General features: G+C 39.7%; 1 protein-coding gene across 1 annotated transcript in view; it reads right to left on the bottom strand.

Annotated features, from left to right (window-relative positions):
- The window catches only part of PCLO (piccolo presynaptic cytomatrix protein), a 549,762-nt gene that overhangs the window by 109,989 nt on the left and 423,837 nt on the right, over positions 1 to 15,936 (bottom strand). The window contains exons 14-17 of the mRNA XM_090041018.1: positions 11,108 to 11,158; positions 8,806 to 8,936; positions 7,003 to 7,029; positions 911 to 1,004 (exon numbers count right to left, since the gene is read on the bottom strand). Coding sequence (XP_089897144.1) covers positions 911 to 1,004; positions 7,003 to 7,029; positions 8,806 to 8,936; positions 11,108 to 11,158 — 303 coding nt within the window. The remainder of the gene's footprint in view (positions 1 to 910; positions 1,005 to 7,002; positions 7,030 to 8,805; positions 8,937 to 11,107; positions 11,159 to 15,936) is intronic.

Below are 15,936 nucleotides of genomic sequence, written 5' to 3'. Positions count from 1 at the left end.
TTAGCACGAGGAAGATTTTAAGAACATCAGATTCCCTGCTTCCTAATAAGACCAAAACCTCTCTACAATAAGGAAATAAAGATGTTTTGCTTGGCTGACAGAGCATGCTATAATTGAATACATTCATATTCCATATTATATTTAATATAAAGAAAACCAAAGTAATCCCTATTTTTAGTGAACCAGGATGACGGTATGGATCAATAGCTCTTATTTTCTGTATCTTATTGAGAAATGTTCTGTCACAATTCACCTCCCCTGTGTAATTCAACATCATTTTCAAAGTTGTCAGCATCACCTTTATAATGTTGCTTTTGTCCCCCAAGTAAATGGAAACCTCTCAGAGGCCTGGAGATTCCCCCAAAAGTGTTAGCTACAGTCCTGCGAGTAAGTAGGTGTGCTATGGACCTGCTATTATCCATACAATCAGGAAGGAAGGAGGATAATTTGATGATTATCAAGTAGGTGGTCTCAAAAGAGGAAATTTGCCTTGGAAAAATACACTAAGTATATTGTTAGTAACATAGTGGTGGTCATTCTGTGCATTTTTAAATGAGGCATGTGTGTTTAGAACTAAAAAGGGATGGAGTTGGGGGGGAGTCGGCAGTATTAACTCCCAATAGTACTTTTAAATACCTAGTAGTGAATGGAATATAGTACGTTCCAAAATATATATAGGTTTTTGGCAAGCATTGCTACTGAAAATAGAAATGGAAATCTTTGTCAGGGATGGTCTAAGAGCATCTATAAAAGAATTTAACTTTGTCAGAGGCAAGGGGATAATTCCAAGGTTTCTCCTCAATTTGATGGCAGAATTTCAGACAGGGATAAACTTCCTTATAATTCTGTAATGATTCTCCTTGACCATATAAACTGAAAACCTCAGCAAACTGTGCGGAGAGTCACGCACCTGCTCCATGGAGATATTTTTATAAATGACCGTCTGATTCCATTCAGGATTCAAGCTTTTCTGCACGTATTTAGTCCTCCGCTTGTACTCAGCACTGAATTTGAACAAAGAAGAGAACATTACATTAGTCCTCTCCCTTTTCCTTCAGTTCCAATTCAGAAACCGTTTCATGAAGAAAAGACAAGAAAAAACCCAAACCACCACAACTAGGTGCTACAACATTACAATGAGAGCTAAGTTGCACGGTTGCTATACCATCCTCTCATGCTTCAGCAAGGTTAGTCTACCCGCAAGGTATTGTTTCTACTTCCAATGTTAATAAATAAATACAGAAGCTTTCCCTTTTTTTTAACGTTCTTACAAATACCACCCTAGGTCTTTATAGATGGTCTCTAATTATAACTATGGAGGAAAGTGCATTTATTTCTTACCAAAGAACATCTTCCTGTTAGCACATTTAGCTCAATCCATTTTTATAGTGTGTATTCTTTAATCACAGAAGCCTCATCTCAGAAGAACATTAAATACAAGCTGTGCTATAACTGATATCCCATTAATGATAGCAACACTAATTTCTTATTGATTCTATTCTCTGCCTTCAATTCGAACCACAGTAAAATCAAGCATAAAAGTGCATCAGGCTTTTTTTTTTTATCAATAGGCAAGTATAAGAGGTTTGGTTGGATTATCTGTTGTAAAAGGAATATGTAATGCACTCTATTATACCCTGTATTTCCTGAAAGAGACAGTAATGTACTCACCTTTTAAAGCAATATGGATTCATCTGTCACTACAAGCTTTGATGTGAGACCCAATTGCAATTTAATGGTAGACCCAATTTTCATGTAATATAAATTTTAATGGAGAACATGCATAAAGTTGTATAAAAAATGCTAAGAGCTCATATGATTGTGAGAGCCCAAATAGATTTAATATCTAGAATCCATTTCTGACAAGCTGTGAGTTAACTGCCCTTTTACTTATATTTAACATGGCCATCAATTAAAGGACCACTTCAAAGACTTAGAGTTTTCTTTCTTTCTTTTTTCAGTTGCTTTCCTTGTTTGCTACCCTATTCCAAAAGGGTAAAAATAAGATTTATCAGCTAGATTTTTCCTTGTTTCACTGTGTTGTGTTCCTAACTGAGTAATGGCCAGGATAGACTGCCTCATTATTTAGCAGTTTTGGTTGCAGCAGCCATATTCTGATAAGCTTGCTCATGTCAAGCATGAGTGGCCCCATCAAAATAATGGGATCACTTGAAGAGTAATATGTTTTCAATATAAGCATATGAGATTGAATATGTAGCTTAATTATTTAGAGTTCCTTTTTTTTTGGTTGGCTTTTCAGATTCACTTAAAGCAGTGGCGCTCAACCTTTTTGTTCATTAGCCTGAATGGGCAGTGACCAGTCCTACCACTGACCAGATCTGGCTGCTGGACCCAATCTGGCACCTGAGGCAGGTGCAGTGAGGCCTCATCTGGCCATGCAAAGTGAGCAGGGGGAGAGGCAGATGAGCCCCAGTCCAGATGTGCAGGGGAAGGGGCCTTGCCCCAGCCCCCTGGCAAGAGGAGGCATGACCCAGTCCTGATCCAGCCCTGTGAGAGGAAAGGGCCATGGCCTGGCCCAAACCTGGCTGGGGAAGAGGAATGGGGGCATGGCCCAGCCCTGTGGCAGGGAAAGGGGCATGGGCCAGCTGCACAGGGGGACAGGGCATGCTTAACCCAGCCACACAGGGGAAGGGGGCATGGCCTGACCCTGATCTGGCCATGCTGTGGGGAGGATCATGCCCTGACTCTGACCCACCATGCAGGGTTTGGGATGTTGACAACAGGGAGCAGTCAAAGACATAGAGTACTAACTGCCACTGCTCCTCCACCACCAAATTTCCACACCTCTGGGGAGCCCTGCAGGCTGGATCCCAAGGCTCCAGGGCCACACTTGGCCCATGGGCTGGAGGTTGAGCACCTCTGACCTAAAGCAATGGTGCTACAATTTTTTTAACACATTGTACTGTTTGACTGCAGATCAGATTGTCACGCCAAACCTCCAAATAAGGAACTCAATGATTTGGGAATGTGATGGATACTCCATACTTTTATGTTTAACCGTATTTTAAGATTAACCTGACTTGGGTGAAATGTACTTGAAACTGTCATTTCAACTCAATTAAGTGAGGATTTTACTTTTCCCTTACTTCAAGTAATATTACAGAATGGAAGACCTAGGGTGTTTACACCATTTAGTTCATTTGCTTATCAGCATGGCATTAGTCTGCTCTTCATTTACTACTGTTTATCTGGTCCAGTTTTAAATATTCCAAAAGATGGAGGCTTTTGCCTGTGCTTTTCAAGATTTATTCCGTAATCCAACAGGGCTTATTATCAGAATTTAAAGACACATCCAAAGAAAAGACCATTTATAAAACAATCTCCATCAAAGCTTTTGAGCTCTTCAGCAGCTGTACAATGAGAATATTAAGACCCTTCTTCATATAAGCACCCATATTTGGTGGGCTGGATACTTGCCATGTATATGAGTGATGAAACCCTTGTTAACATGCCACACAGCTTTAGAGATGGTCTATTGCAGGACCTATGGGCCTTCCTGTCCCCACATAAGAAAACCTCCCTCTCCACCTGGATCTTTGGGTGCACCACATGAGCATGCACATAAGGTCTGTGGCACTGCAGATGCATCCACGGCACCACAAACCACACACACTGCACATGCAGGAATTTGCTGCGCTGCTGACTTGCAGTGCAACTGGGTTTTTTGGGCAGTGGGAGATCCCAGCAGGGCACTGCTGTATGTGCTGCTTGAACCAGAGCCTGGCTGGCCAGAACTACACTCTACTTGCTGGCCAGGCTCTGTGTGCCCATACTGCTGCTGCTGGAGCCCCGGGACACCTCCAGGACCCCAGGTAAAGCTATTGGAGCAAGCCTCCCCTATCCAACCTGGGACAATTTGCTGCGCACCAGAGCACGTGTGCACTGGCATTACCCAGCGACAAGTAGCAGAAGCACAACTATATGCTGCTGCTGTTTGTCCCTGGGGAAATGCACGTGCACATTCATTTGGATGCACACAGTATGTCAGCTTTTACCACTTTAACCAAAGTAATAAGTCCACAAAGTGGCAGTACTATCAGTTTTACAAGTCTAGCATGTGGATAAACACTAGAAAGGGATATAAATCTATACTGCTAGAATGGGTAGGCTGTAGATAGAGGATAGTAAAGCTTTCCTTGTAGAAACTAATTAAGGACTGTTTGTGAAGTGATCAAATAACTTTGTAACAATGGCATATTTAAGTACCTCCACATGAGAGCAGGCTTGGAATAATAAAGTGCATCAGCAATCCTTGTTCCTGTTTGTATGCCATGTTGCAGACTTGGTTCGAGTCTTAATCATTTTTTATCAAAATGAAAAATTTCCTTTTTATTAGTGAGCATTTTCTGGGAAATTTTTCATTTCACCTGAACTGTTTGAATGACAAAACACAAATTAGCAGGTTTTGATTCTGAGGATTCCTTTTTTGTTCTTTGCACACTTCTTTTTTTCATTAAAGCTTTCAAGGGTGAATATTTTTAGATATTCATTATTATTCAGATGGAAAAAAAAAATAAAACATTTTTCTTTACCTAAAATTTCACAGAAAATATTTCCCATTTCCTGACAAGCACTGTTATATTTTCAAATTTATATTACGAAAATGAAAACTGAAGTCCAGATTCTCCTCTCTCTGACACTACATTATGTCCCAGTTATTAAATAATGTACAGCACTGCTGAGGTTTGCCTCAGATAATGAGGTATTTGTAGTCACAGTAATACCGGAGTGAGAGCCCTCTCCTGCCTCTTTTATTCAGGCAGTCAGTTCTAAGTAGCATTTTCTACAGAAAGTGACTTTCAGCTCTTTTGCATCCCACATTCCCTCATTCATTTTCTTGCATGATGTATTGTTGGTCTCCAGCTGACTGAAAAATGCAGGGAACCAAGTTTTATAAAGCTAAGTGCCTTCCCACTTCTGCTTCAGAGAGGAAAACAGAAGCTGTCCATAATGTGATTTGTTTGGTCAATCCCAGACTATAATAGTGTCTTTCTGAAAAAGCAGTTCTTTTTCTTTTTCTTCTTGTATCAGTGCAAAGAGATGGATGGCATTCCAGGGCAAACAAGTGCATATTAAAAGAAACTCACCCTGAAATCTTAATTTATTTGCAAAACTGGCTGAAAAACCCTAAGCCTCTCAGAGAAGCAGAAAGGCTGGGATGACTAATCCTGTTCCCTGGTACTCTTAAATATTTATGCTGGTTTGGAAAAAAAAAAAACAACAAACCCAAAATACATCAATGGAGTTGCTGTTCTTATCTCCTAGAAACCCTTCTCCCCACCCCCAGGCATTTCTCAGGTGCCATCTGCATGTCTGTAGACAGGGGAAGCTGGGAAATGACAGGTCTGGGCTAGTATTTCTCTCTGTGGCCTCACACCTTATGTTCACATCTGCATGTCTTTTTCTCATCAGCTCAGACAGATCCATAAAAAATGGTTGCAAACCTTTTCCTTCCTAACTTGGGGTGGAGGGGTGGGAGGAGTCAAGGAGCTGTAAACCAGGACAGAGGCTCAAGGACTCTGAATGCATTAGACCTCCCCAGATCACAAGCAGCCTACTGATTTGGGGGAAATAATTATTTTCTTCAAAGTAGGTGGCAGTGGCCTTCTTGTATAACCATCCAAAAAAGCAAGACCAAGACCAATTCCTGTTTTCCTGTTGTGGTGCTGCACAGCATCCCATCTTTGGAGACACTTAAATACAAGATGGTGTACCAGTATTGTGTAGCTGGCAGAGACATGGGCTAATTGCTTTGAATACCAGTGTCAATCCAAAGTAGCTTCGCTGAAGTCCACGGAGTCTGGATTTACAATGGCAAGAGTAGCAGTGCACCTGCAGTGCTGCAGAAAAAGGTCTGAGTGTGTTGTACAAAACTGACCAAATCTAGTAAAGTCCACACAAAGACTGAGACGGTGTAATTCTGAACACTAAGACCTGGCAAATACATTACATCTAGATCACATCTGCCCCCTCAACTGTGATTAGCAGAGGGTGATGCAGGTCAGTGTAAAAACAAAATAAGGTAGGCCAAAAATAAAAAAGCATTTGAGGAGCATCTAGCAAAAGATGGTGAAGTGAATAATAAAACCTTTTAAAAATACATCACAAGCAGGAAACCAGCAAGGGCATCTGTGGGGCTATAAGATGATCAAGGTGTAAAAGGGCCATAGCAGAGAAGCTAAATGAATTCTTTGATTTAGTTTTTACTGCAGAAGATACTGGGAGATTTCTCAAATCACATCCATAACATAATTTGTTTTTTTTAAAAGCCAGCTGTTGGCCTGGTCAAACTTTGCTTTTTAAGTAAATGTGAGGTTATAAGGCTGAATTCAACAATCACGGAGTTACTCTGTGTTGACAATGGTGTAAGAGAGAGCAGAATTTTGTGTTTTACTTTTGTTGTTCAAAACTCTGCAATGGTAGTTCTAACAACTAACCATTCAATTGTGCCTGCTTCAGATCGCCATTTATTTGTGGACTCTTGCCAGACAGCTTTAAATCCATCTAGTGCAATAATTTAGAATCCCATTTGGTTTTAATTCAATGGTTTTTGTACAAGGTGTATAATAGCTGGCTCAGTTCCAGGTAGCACCTGCTTCCCAGACAGTCTCTTTGTAGTAACCTCAGACAAATATTATATGACAAGTTCACACTCAATCACTCCTGCAAACATCAAGGAGTAAAGGCCAAGTTTTGCAGTACTTGACTGAACAACATTTCCATCGACTGCAAGAAGAATTTTATTTATTTATTGATTTCAGAGTAACTACATCAAGAAACCAAAGTCATTCTTCCTCTGTTTCTTATTTCTGTCCTTCCTGGAAATGAGATTCATAAGACAGTGAATAGTAAAGCTAGTCCTGTTTGCTGGAGTCATATGCTATCAGTTCTCAAAGAAAATCTATAGTTACATGCACAGAATAATCACAACTTGATGTGTACATGCTTCCAAGTATAAAATGGAAAGATTGTGCACTCTACCTTGCATTCTGGACAACCATGACTTGTCTGCAGTCAAGAGGCAGTGTATTAAACAGAGTAGAGAGTAAAGGAAGCAACGTGAGAGAAAATGAGAAGAGATGAAAATGAAAGAGAGAATATGTGAATAACAAATAGATAATTTCTAATACCAGAATTAAAGAAAAGAGGAACATTAGTAAGAGCAATATAGTGAAGGGAAGTTAATAATTAAAAATCAGTTAATACATTTGCATTCAAATACAATAAATGCACTTTTTGAGGAGATCTCCATTTTAACTATCACAGCTACATTAAAAAGGATTCAAACAGATTGTCCCATTATGAACAATAACAATAAACCCAGTTTAAATTAGAAGTGAATCCAAACTGAAACTCAAATTTAAACACCCAGAACTTGGTCAAAGTTTGTATCCAGATTTAAAATTACTTTCAAGCTTGGTCACCTGGGGTCTAGTTCTATATCAATCACATCCATAACCATCATTGCCCTGCCAAACCCACTAAAAGTTGTGACTTGGCAGGATCCACATTTGGTAAAAATTCCATTTTCAGACAAAACAGAATTTGCTGGTGCCACCATAGTTACGTATTACATTTGTACCATAAACTGCCCCTGTTCCTGGCTTTGTGGCTTGAATCAGCCAGGTGCTTAAGGCCATTTGTGACTTCAGGGGGACAAGTTATGTACTTTAATTCATGTTCTAAAATGTCTTACTAAACTGGGCCCACATAAATTTGGTTAATCTTTTGGGATTCTTTTACTTTTCAAAACAGCTGTGTTAGCAGCACCCAACAAAAGTTTACCTTAAAAAACAACCAAACCGTAAGGGTGGCTCAGTATATCAGCACATTTACATGGTCTCCTTAAATGAAAAATATGTGGAGTACAGTGCATGTATATGCCAACAGATATATTTGCAAATGTGAGGTTGTATTTAGGGAAGCAATTTGACAACTGAATACAAAATTCTTACGATCATACTGCTTAAAATATCTACCTATCTAGCTGGAGATAATAGCATTTGAGAGGACACCAACAATGTATTTGTTATTATATTAATAATTCAGAGGAACTGACATTTTTGAAAAAGGTGAAAAAATCTGTAAAAAAAATAAAATAAAAATCAACAAGCACATACTTATATGATAGACTCCAACCACCAAGCTATCCCTGTCTTAGCTTTCCCTTTTCATATATCCTGTATTCAAGTCAGTCAGTCTTACAAAGAGAAATTAATGTACATGGGATAGTATCATAGTAGTATCATAGTAGCTGGTCAGGAGGGACCTGATCAGATCAGATAGCCTGACCCCCAAACATTGCAAATCTCTGTTTCAAATTCACAAAAGCCAAAACTTTGAGCTAAAGCAGCAATGCCACTTTAACTTGGCCTTGCAGCATCCTCTGTTACAGAGTCTCAGAACAACTTGGAGGACCCACAAAATCCAGGCAGTTCAACGTTAGCTCACGACAGATGCTGATGAGAACTCTAGATTCTGGGCAAGTGGATGAGCTTTGCTAAAACTGAATGTAAATTTAATGCATGCATGTACATTTCTCTGAAAATACACAAATAAGAATAAATGACTGAAGTCATTGGCAAAACTCACAGGCATTTCACTGGGAAGAGCAGCATGCTTTTAATTTCAATATTTGTTAAAGTAATAGAGATGTGCAGTGTCACTTGATGTCATACCAAATACAGGGAAAAGGGGTTGTAGCATTAATTTGAATTCTGTAATTCAAAGCAATAACAAACACTGATTAAAAGCAATAGAATATGAAATATCCTCGACACTTACCCTCTCCCTGGAAGGAGATAAACTTTAACAAAAGGGTCAGAATAGCCATTGTTGTCTCGGGGAGCAAGATTTCTTGCCTGAAGAATGTGGATGATAAGATTGCCAAGGTGCTTGTCATAGTTGACTTGAAGCTAGAGAAGCATCAAAATACTTTAAGATTATTTTTAACTTTCCTTGCTAAATAGTTCAATTTCCCCCTGAAAGCCTTTGCATACATTTCTGTTAAATGCAACAACACTTATTCACATGTTTTTAAAACCAAGCTGACAAGCTGCTCATTCCTGCAGATGATTTAATCTTTCGAGGAACTGGAAGCACAGTAGCAAATTTAGCTTTCTGCTAAGAAGAATGTTTGCTTCCTACAAAGAAAAGGGCTGACACAACCAAGAACATTAATTCTTCCATTAGGCAAGGATTTCTTTGGGTGATATCTTTTATTGGAACAACTGCATAGTTAGGATAGAGTTAGACATTTCTAATGCAAGACATTCTCCTTCAGGTCAAGTAAAAGATATCACCCAAAGAAATCCTTGCCTCTTGCATAATGCCTGAACCATCATGGTTACATCACTCTATTACTACCTCTTGCTTTAGAGAGTTCAGAGCAGAGGCACTAAAGTTTGGTGTGGCATCCACCACTCACAGACTCAACCACTTATAAGCACTGGCTACATAAATCCATGCCATCGGTAGTGCAGGACTGCTTAATTCAGGGCATATTTAGTTTTGAAGTGCACAGAATGAAGGTGCCTGCACCACCAAATAAAGAAACTCCTTTTCCCCATACACCTGAAATGTCCATCCTAACACCTACTACTGTCTTTTAACTGTAGAAGACACTGGCCCCACTTTTCATTTCCCCTTTCCTCTTGGGCTGCTGTCCCTTTCTCCAGTCCACACTAGCAGCACAGCCGACCCACCCGTCTCAGCTTGCATTGCTTCTGCTTCCTAGTATCACATCTGCTGAGAACTGACAAAATGTTCTTCCAGAGTCAGCTACTCCTCTGGTTTTCAACTGACTTACTTTAAGTTCCAGACTTTTGGCTCTCAGATCCACTGCAGGAACCAGATCGGGGTAAAGAGATGAGAACCAGATTCTCTCAGCTGTGTTTCCCAATGCCTTGAAGCAGCTGCACTTTCCCACCGTATGAATGACGGGTTTCCTCACCTCTTAGAGGTCCAACCGGCATTGAAATTAGTGGGATCCTCTGCTTAACAAAGGTGACTCTCAACTGCTCAAGTGGAATCAGGAAGTGAAGTGTTCTCACTATCAGCATTGCTTTGTGCGCTGACTACACTTTCATCTCATAATGAGTTTCATAAGCTTCTTTTTTCCCCCTTTCCTACAGTGAGGTCAGTACACATGAGAGAGAATCAGATACTCAGCACTGCATGGCATACTGCAGTGTATCATTAAGAATCCACCACCACGCTTGCTTGCATGCACATACCATGTCAGATTTTCTAAGGCGATTTGCAATCGCTGCCAACTATAACAGATTAGAATCAAGTCCAACTAAATTTTTAGCCTTTTTGAGAGAAGTAGCAACTCCCTTGCTACTACTGAATGCTACTTGTAATACACTGATATTAAGGCTAAGTACAGACAGTTAAAAAACCCGAGTCTGAATTGATTCAATCTTCACAGGTTAGTTTAAGCTGCATAGATTAAACTGAGAAGCAAGTAAACAGACATTCACTTTTGATTCTGGAAATGCAGCCACATGCTGGCAGTGGCTCAGGACAGAAGCTGCGGGTCACTAGAGTACACCTCACTGCTTGGCTGGAGTAGAAAGCTTGGGTCAAGTCTAGCCTGCCCATCCTGTGAGAGTGGGTTTGCAGGGAAGGTACAAAGCATCCTGGGATACTAGGGGATTATGCATTAACTTGAATCTGGAGGGGATCTGGGACATTTAACCTAAATCGGTTAAGTCTGATACTATCTCTATCCAGGTTTACCTTAAACGGGTTTCAGCCATTTTGGAAGTGGTTTATGTGCACTGAACTTCTGTTGTGTTTCAGATTTGAACACAATTCTGATCACTGACACTGGTTTGTGAGTGATTTCTGTCCCTCGCTTCAAAGTCAAAGGTCTAAATCTAGCAGTGCTTTACACTCCACAGTATTCCATTGACTTTGGTGACATTTCAAGGACTTGCAGCTATTCCACAATTGACCTACATCATTTAAAAGAGGATCCCTTTGGAAAATTAATTTAAAATTCAAACATATTCAACAGCAGTATAATACAAACATGCATGCACACACTTCATACTTCAATATATATTCACTGTATATCTACCTGAATTTCTCCAGTGATTGGATGGGATGCGGACTTTGTACCTTCAGTGGGCTGCCAAACAAAAATATTCTATTCATTATGTGAATTATCTTTTTCCATCACAATCATAGTCATCATTGTTATTATTATCACTGTCATTACTATTATTCTTATCATCATCATCCCCATTATTATTGCTCATTGCCACCAGTATTTCTGTGGCATTCAGGGACCTCATCTGAGATCAAGGTCAATTGCACCAAGAATCATATAAACACAGAGTCAGAAATGAGACAAGACACTCATTTTGAGGATAAGGCAATTACTTAAATGATACCGTTAAGAAGCTGGAGCCATGTAAACATAGCTTAGTGTGCCTGGTAGTGATGGCCACAAGCATGTTACTGTGCTCCATGTGGGCTGCCTACTATGTTGGAAGCAGTATAGCTGCCCTCACGCATGTTTTTTACAGGATAATTAGCTATGCTGAGTGACAGGGCCAATCACCCACCCAGGATGATGCCACACAGACCTTCTACCCTGACTCCAGTTTTGGCGATAGCTTAAAAGAAGGCATGCAGTGTGCTTGAGAGTACTGCCACTGGCCACAGTAAGTAGACATAGTCTAGGACGCTGAAGGATTAAGTGACTTGCTAAAAATAATTGAGCTGGATTTCCATAGAAAAGCATGGATAAGACTAGTTTAAATCAAGGTCAACTAATTTTTTCCTAATTTCCTGAATAAGGGTGGAGTGAAGTAAAAAGGAGAAGCAGTGAAAGAGGGTGACGATTCTAAAAAGGATGTGACAATTTCAAATCAGTATCTGTTTATTTGCTGGTTTGCAGTGTCTTTTTCCTTGCCCACCAATTTGATCATGATAGTCCGCTTTCAAATCAGTCTGTACTTCTTTCCCTTCTGTTATTGCATCTGTTTTAAAATGTCATGCCCCCCCCCCACCACCTTTGCAACTCTGTAAAATCCTACATATTTCTATATTTTCTCCCTTTTTGGGTACCTGTGAATCACTGAAAAAGACAGCAGAATCCTTGGATAATGGACTTTGGGGAGTTGGAGAAAAAGCTCATCATTAACTTAATTTCCCTGACCTGCAGGAATAGGTTGTTTCATTTAATGATGGTATCCTTGAGCCTGGACCAAAGATCATTCATGCAGGCAGGATCTATACCAAAGTTTTGAATATTTTTATATTCTCTCCACACCCACTTCCAGGATTGATGCAGCAGAAAATGAAGGAACCAAACAAGGATGAGATCTGTGTTCTTCCACTTAGACAAATTATGCTTAGCAGATTCATCTGGAAATCTTGTTTTCCTCTTGCTTTGTAGATGTGAAATGCAACCTGCCAGGGAAAGCTCTTTTGTGAGGAATTTAATTTTTTCTTTTATTACAAATTGAGACTAAAACCATTTTAAATTTCCAAATACTCAGAGGAGCAGAATTACCTATGTTTACACATCTACATTAGGGAGTACAGGTGGGTGTTGGCTCTTGCTCAGGGGACTGAGGTATAATGGGAAGAAAGGAAGAGTTTCCTTGTGATCTCCCCTCTGCTACACAAGAGGAGAAAAAGATTAGGTTGCTTCTAAAACTATCAGGACACTTCACAGGAACTAGATGTGGACTGAAGATAGGCCCTGAATGCAAACTTTATGGTTCAGGGCCTAGGAATTCTGTCTCTGGTGCAGACTTGTCCAGGGTATTGCAAGGTAATTATGTCCGTACCCAGAAATGCTGTGTGGAAATGTTCATAATACCTTACTATGGCAACATGAATCTTCTGGACTCAGAAGGTTTAATCTGTGCCTTAGGAGACAACTGTGTATTGGTGAATTTTATATGTTTTATTTAATTCATATTAAGCAGCAGCAAAGGTTGTTGTTATACATGTAAAATGTGCTTTATCCTTTTCTGAGTCCCTCAAATTGACTTGCCTCAATAAAATCCTGAGGGACAAGTATAGCATTTTAGCTTTTCATTACATATACTGAATTTGTGTTGTTCAGTTTAAAGGTATTGTCAATACATTCCATCGAGTGCCTTACTTTCTTTTATAAGCAGTCCTCTCAAACAGGGCTAACCAAAGGCCAGACACTGGACGAGTGGGTACAGTATTTTAGGATGGCTCAGGAGAAGCAGGTTCTCTTCCCAGCTCTGTCATTAAATAACCGTGGGAGGGTCTACCTGTGATACTACATCACTGTAGCAATGAGCTACACAGCATCGATGGTCACAAACCATGACACCAGAGCTATGTCATCAAAGCAATGCACTCCCTCATTGTACTGCCTTGCAATGGCAATGCAGCAGGTAAAAATAATTGTGCATAGTGCACACAGTGCAGTATGGGCTGTTACTGTGCTGCCATTTAGTACTTCCTTCCTGTGCTAAGTGACAGTGCAGCAACAAAAGCACCATAGGGACATGTATAGACATGTCCCATGTTACCTTGCACAAGGAACTTCATATCTCTGGCTCACACCGTCCCTAATACGATGGGATAAATGATGCTTATCTCTCTATCTCCTTTAGAAAGGGCTTGGTAAACTGGATATTATTACCATGATAATTGGGCTTCTTTTTTGATGATATGTCTTATTATGCTTCACATTTTTATGCAAAAATATCTTTACAACCACATTTGCTGCTGAGACAAGTGGGCCTAAAATCACGGCGTTGCAGAGTTGCTATATCAGCAATGCATTAAGTCCTAACTCCTTTCTAAATCTTTTCTTCTTATGAAGCCTGTCTGTGTCTACTGCTGCTTTTTTTGCCCTGTGTGGCCTCTCCCATTTCTGCAGTGACCCAAGCTAAATGAAATACACAAGCTAAGGACAAAACACCAATTTATATATGGACATAATAATCTTTTTATACTGTTCTCCAGTTTTTTCTTCATGTAGTCTTATCTCTTTCTTGCACTTTGGACTGCCACTGCATACTGAACTGTCACCTTGCTATCTTTCTTGGCTCCTACATATTTATTGTTAAAGGTAGTAACCTTTTTCAGAACCTAGGAGTAAATGCAATATATTAACATTTTTTGCCTAGAGTGCCTTCCTTTGCATTTTCCTATAACAAATTTAATTTATAGCCAGAGTGTCCACTTACACAAAACTTGCTTCCTCTATGCTGCTATGTGGGAGGAAGAAAGGTAGGAAGCAGCATATAAGTTTCATGAACTATGTGGATGGTGATTGAATGGAAGGACACATGCTCTTTGAGGCATGTTTTCCCACAAGGAAAAGCCATTTCCTTGTCCATGGATATGGTTGATGCTCTTTAGAGCATTTACTTCCTTCTCAGAGACAGGTGGTTATAAGGCAGTGAGCTGACAGGAAGCCCAAAGTAGCACTGCACTACCCAGGAGTGGAAGATCTGTAAATCCCATGCTCCTATCTACCTCTGATTTTACAAAGGCTTGCACAGATTTTTCTTGCCAGATTCTGAGCCCAGTTGGCAGAAATCCAATTTTCTTGCCAGCTGCTTCCTCACATCTCTACTCCATACCACTCCATCATCATTCATACACTGCATCATTTGACTCCCGGGATGAATGGCACGGTTCAGTTTGAACTGAGACCATCATGTATCATGGCACTGTAGTTCAGCCATGGGGGCATGCGCTAACTAGAAGACCCATGAGGCACCACAGCACCATAGACCAAAACAATTTAATCAATTCAGGTTGAACCTACCTGGTATACTTAATTTAAATTTGCTCAAATGAAAACTAATATATATATATGTGTATATGTACACACACACACACAAAGCTTATATGGGAAAAATGTTTCTGAACCTAAATTTTCCAGCAAAAATCATTTCATTCAAAAACTTCCAACCGTCTCTTATCAAGATCTTCTATAAGTCCTTCAATGTCTGTGATATCTCAGGACATGACCAGTTCTTGGAAGTTCATAAATTCTTTCAGTGCCTAAATAAACTCTTCAAGTTGGAAATATTGATAGCAATCTCTTAAAATTAGCCATTTCAGCCTGTTCAAAGGCACTCAGCTGAAATTCACTCCTTAATTGAAGGCTAATGCATCATTCAAGTTACAAGAAAGTCGTCAGCAAAGGAATGAATTTTATTTATTAACAGTTCAGGGAAGGTTTTTATGATGCAGTTGTGAAAAATGATGAGCTCTGTCAACACCAGTGCTGACAATACTGATACTATTTTCCACTGCTGTTAAAAATGGGGACAAATAGTGGTATGGTAAATGGAATTTTCAAAACTTTGACACACAAAAACGCCATGCCCACTTAATCACAACTATTGCAGTGAAGAAAACATCTCTTCCAGCAGAGAATACCATGATATAAGCTTTTCGTGGAAAGGAATACATCATCGTGGTCAGAGTTTCCAAACTAGGTAATCTATAGAATTCTAGTTATGTTTTTTATTATGTAGTCACTGTGGATCCATAAAACATATCTGCAGAAATCACATGTGCTTTAAAGTCTTAACATTTCTATATTCTTTTAAAATATCCTTCTTCATTCTTTTAGAGCCTGATTCAGCAAACTACTTCAACTCATTTTCATTGTAATATGAGCTGTCCATGTCAAGGAAGTTTATTGATTAACCTCATGCTTAAAGTTAGTCATGTAATTAAGTAACTTGCTGAATCAAGACCACAGCAGAGATTAATTTGGCTAGAAGCAAAAGTAGCTCAATGCTGGCTTTGCTGGGAATTGAGAAGTCTAAGCATTTAGAAAGGCAGCCTATTCTTCTTCAAGAGGCAATAATTATTCCTAGAGGACTTTTATAGACAGACACCTGATATCCGGAATGTAATCGGGACAGCAGCGTGATCAGGCATCAG

This window comes from Crocodylus siamensis, chromosome 4 (genome assembly GCF_052110815.1).
Source record: "Crocodylus siamensis isolate JL-2025a chromosome 4, ASM5211081v1, whole genome shotgun sequence".
Taxonomy (NCBI): domain Eukaryota; kingdom Metazoa; phylum Chordata; order Crocodylia; family Crocodylidae; genus Crocodylus; species Crocodylus siamensis.
This window is presented reverse-complemented; position numbering and strand designations above follow the sequence as displayed.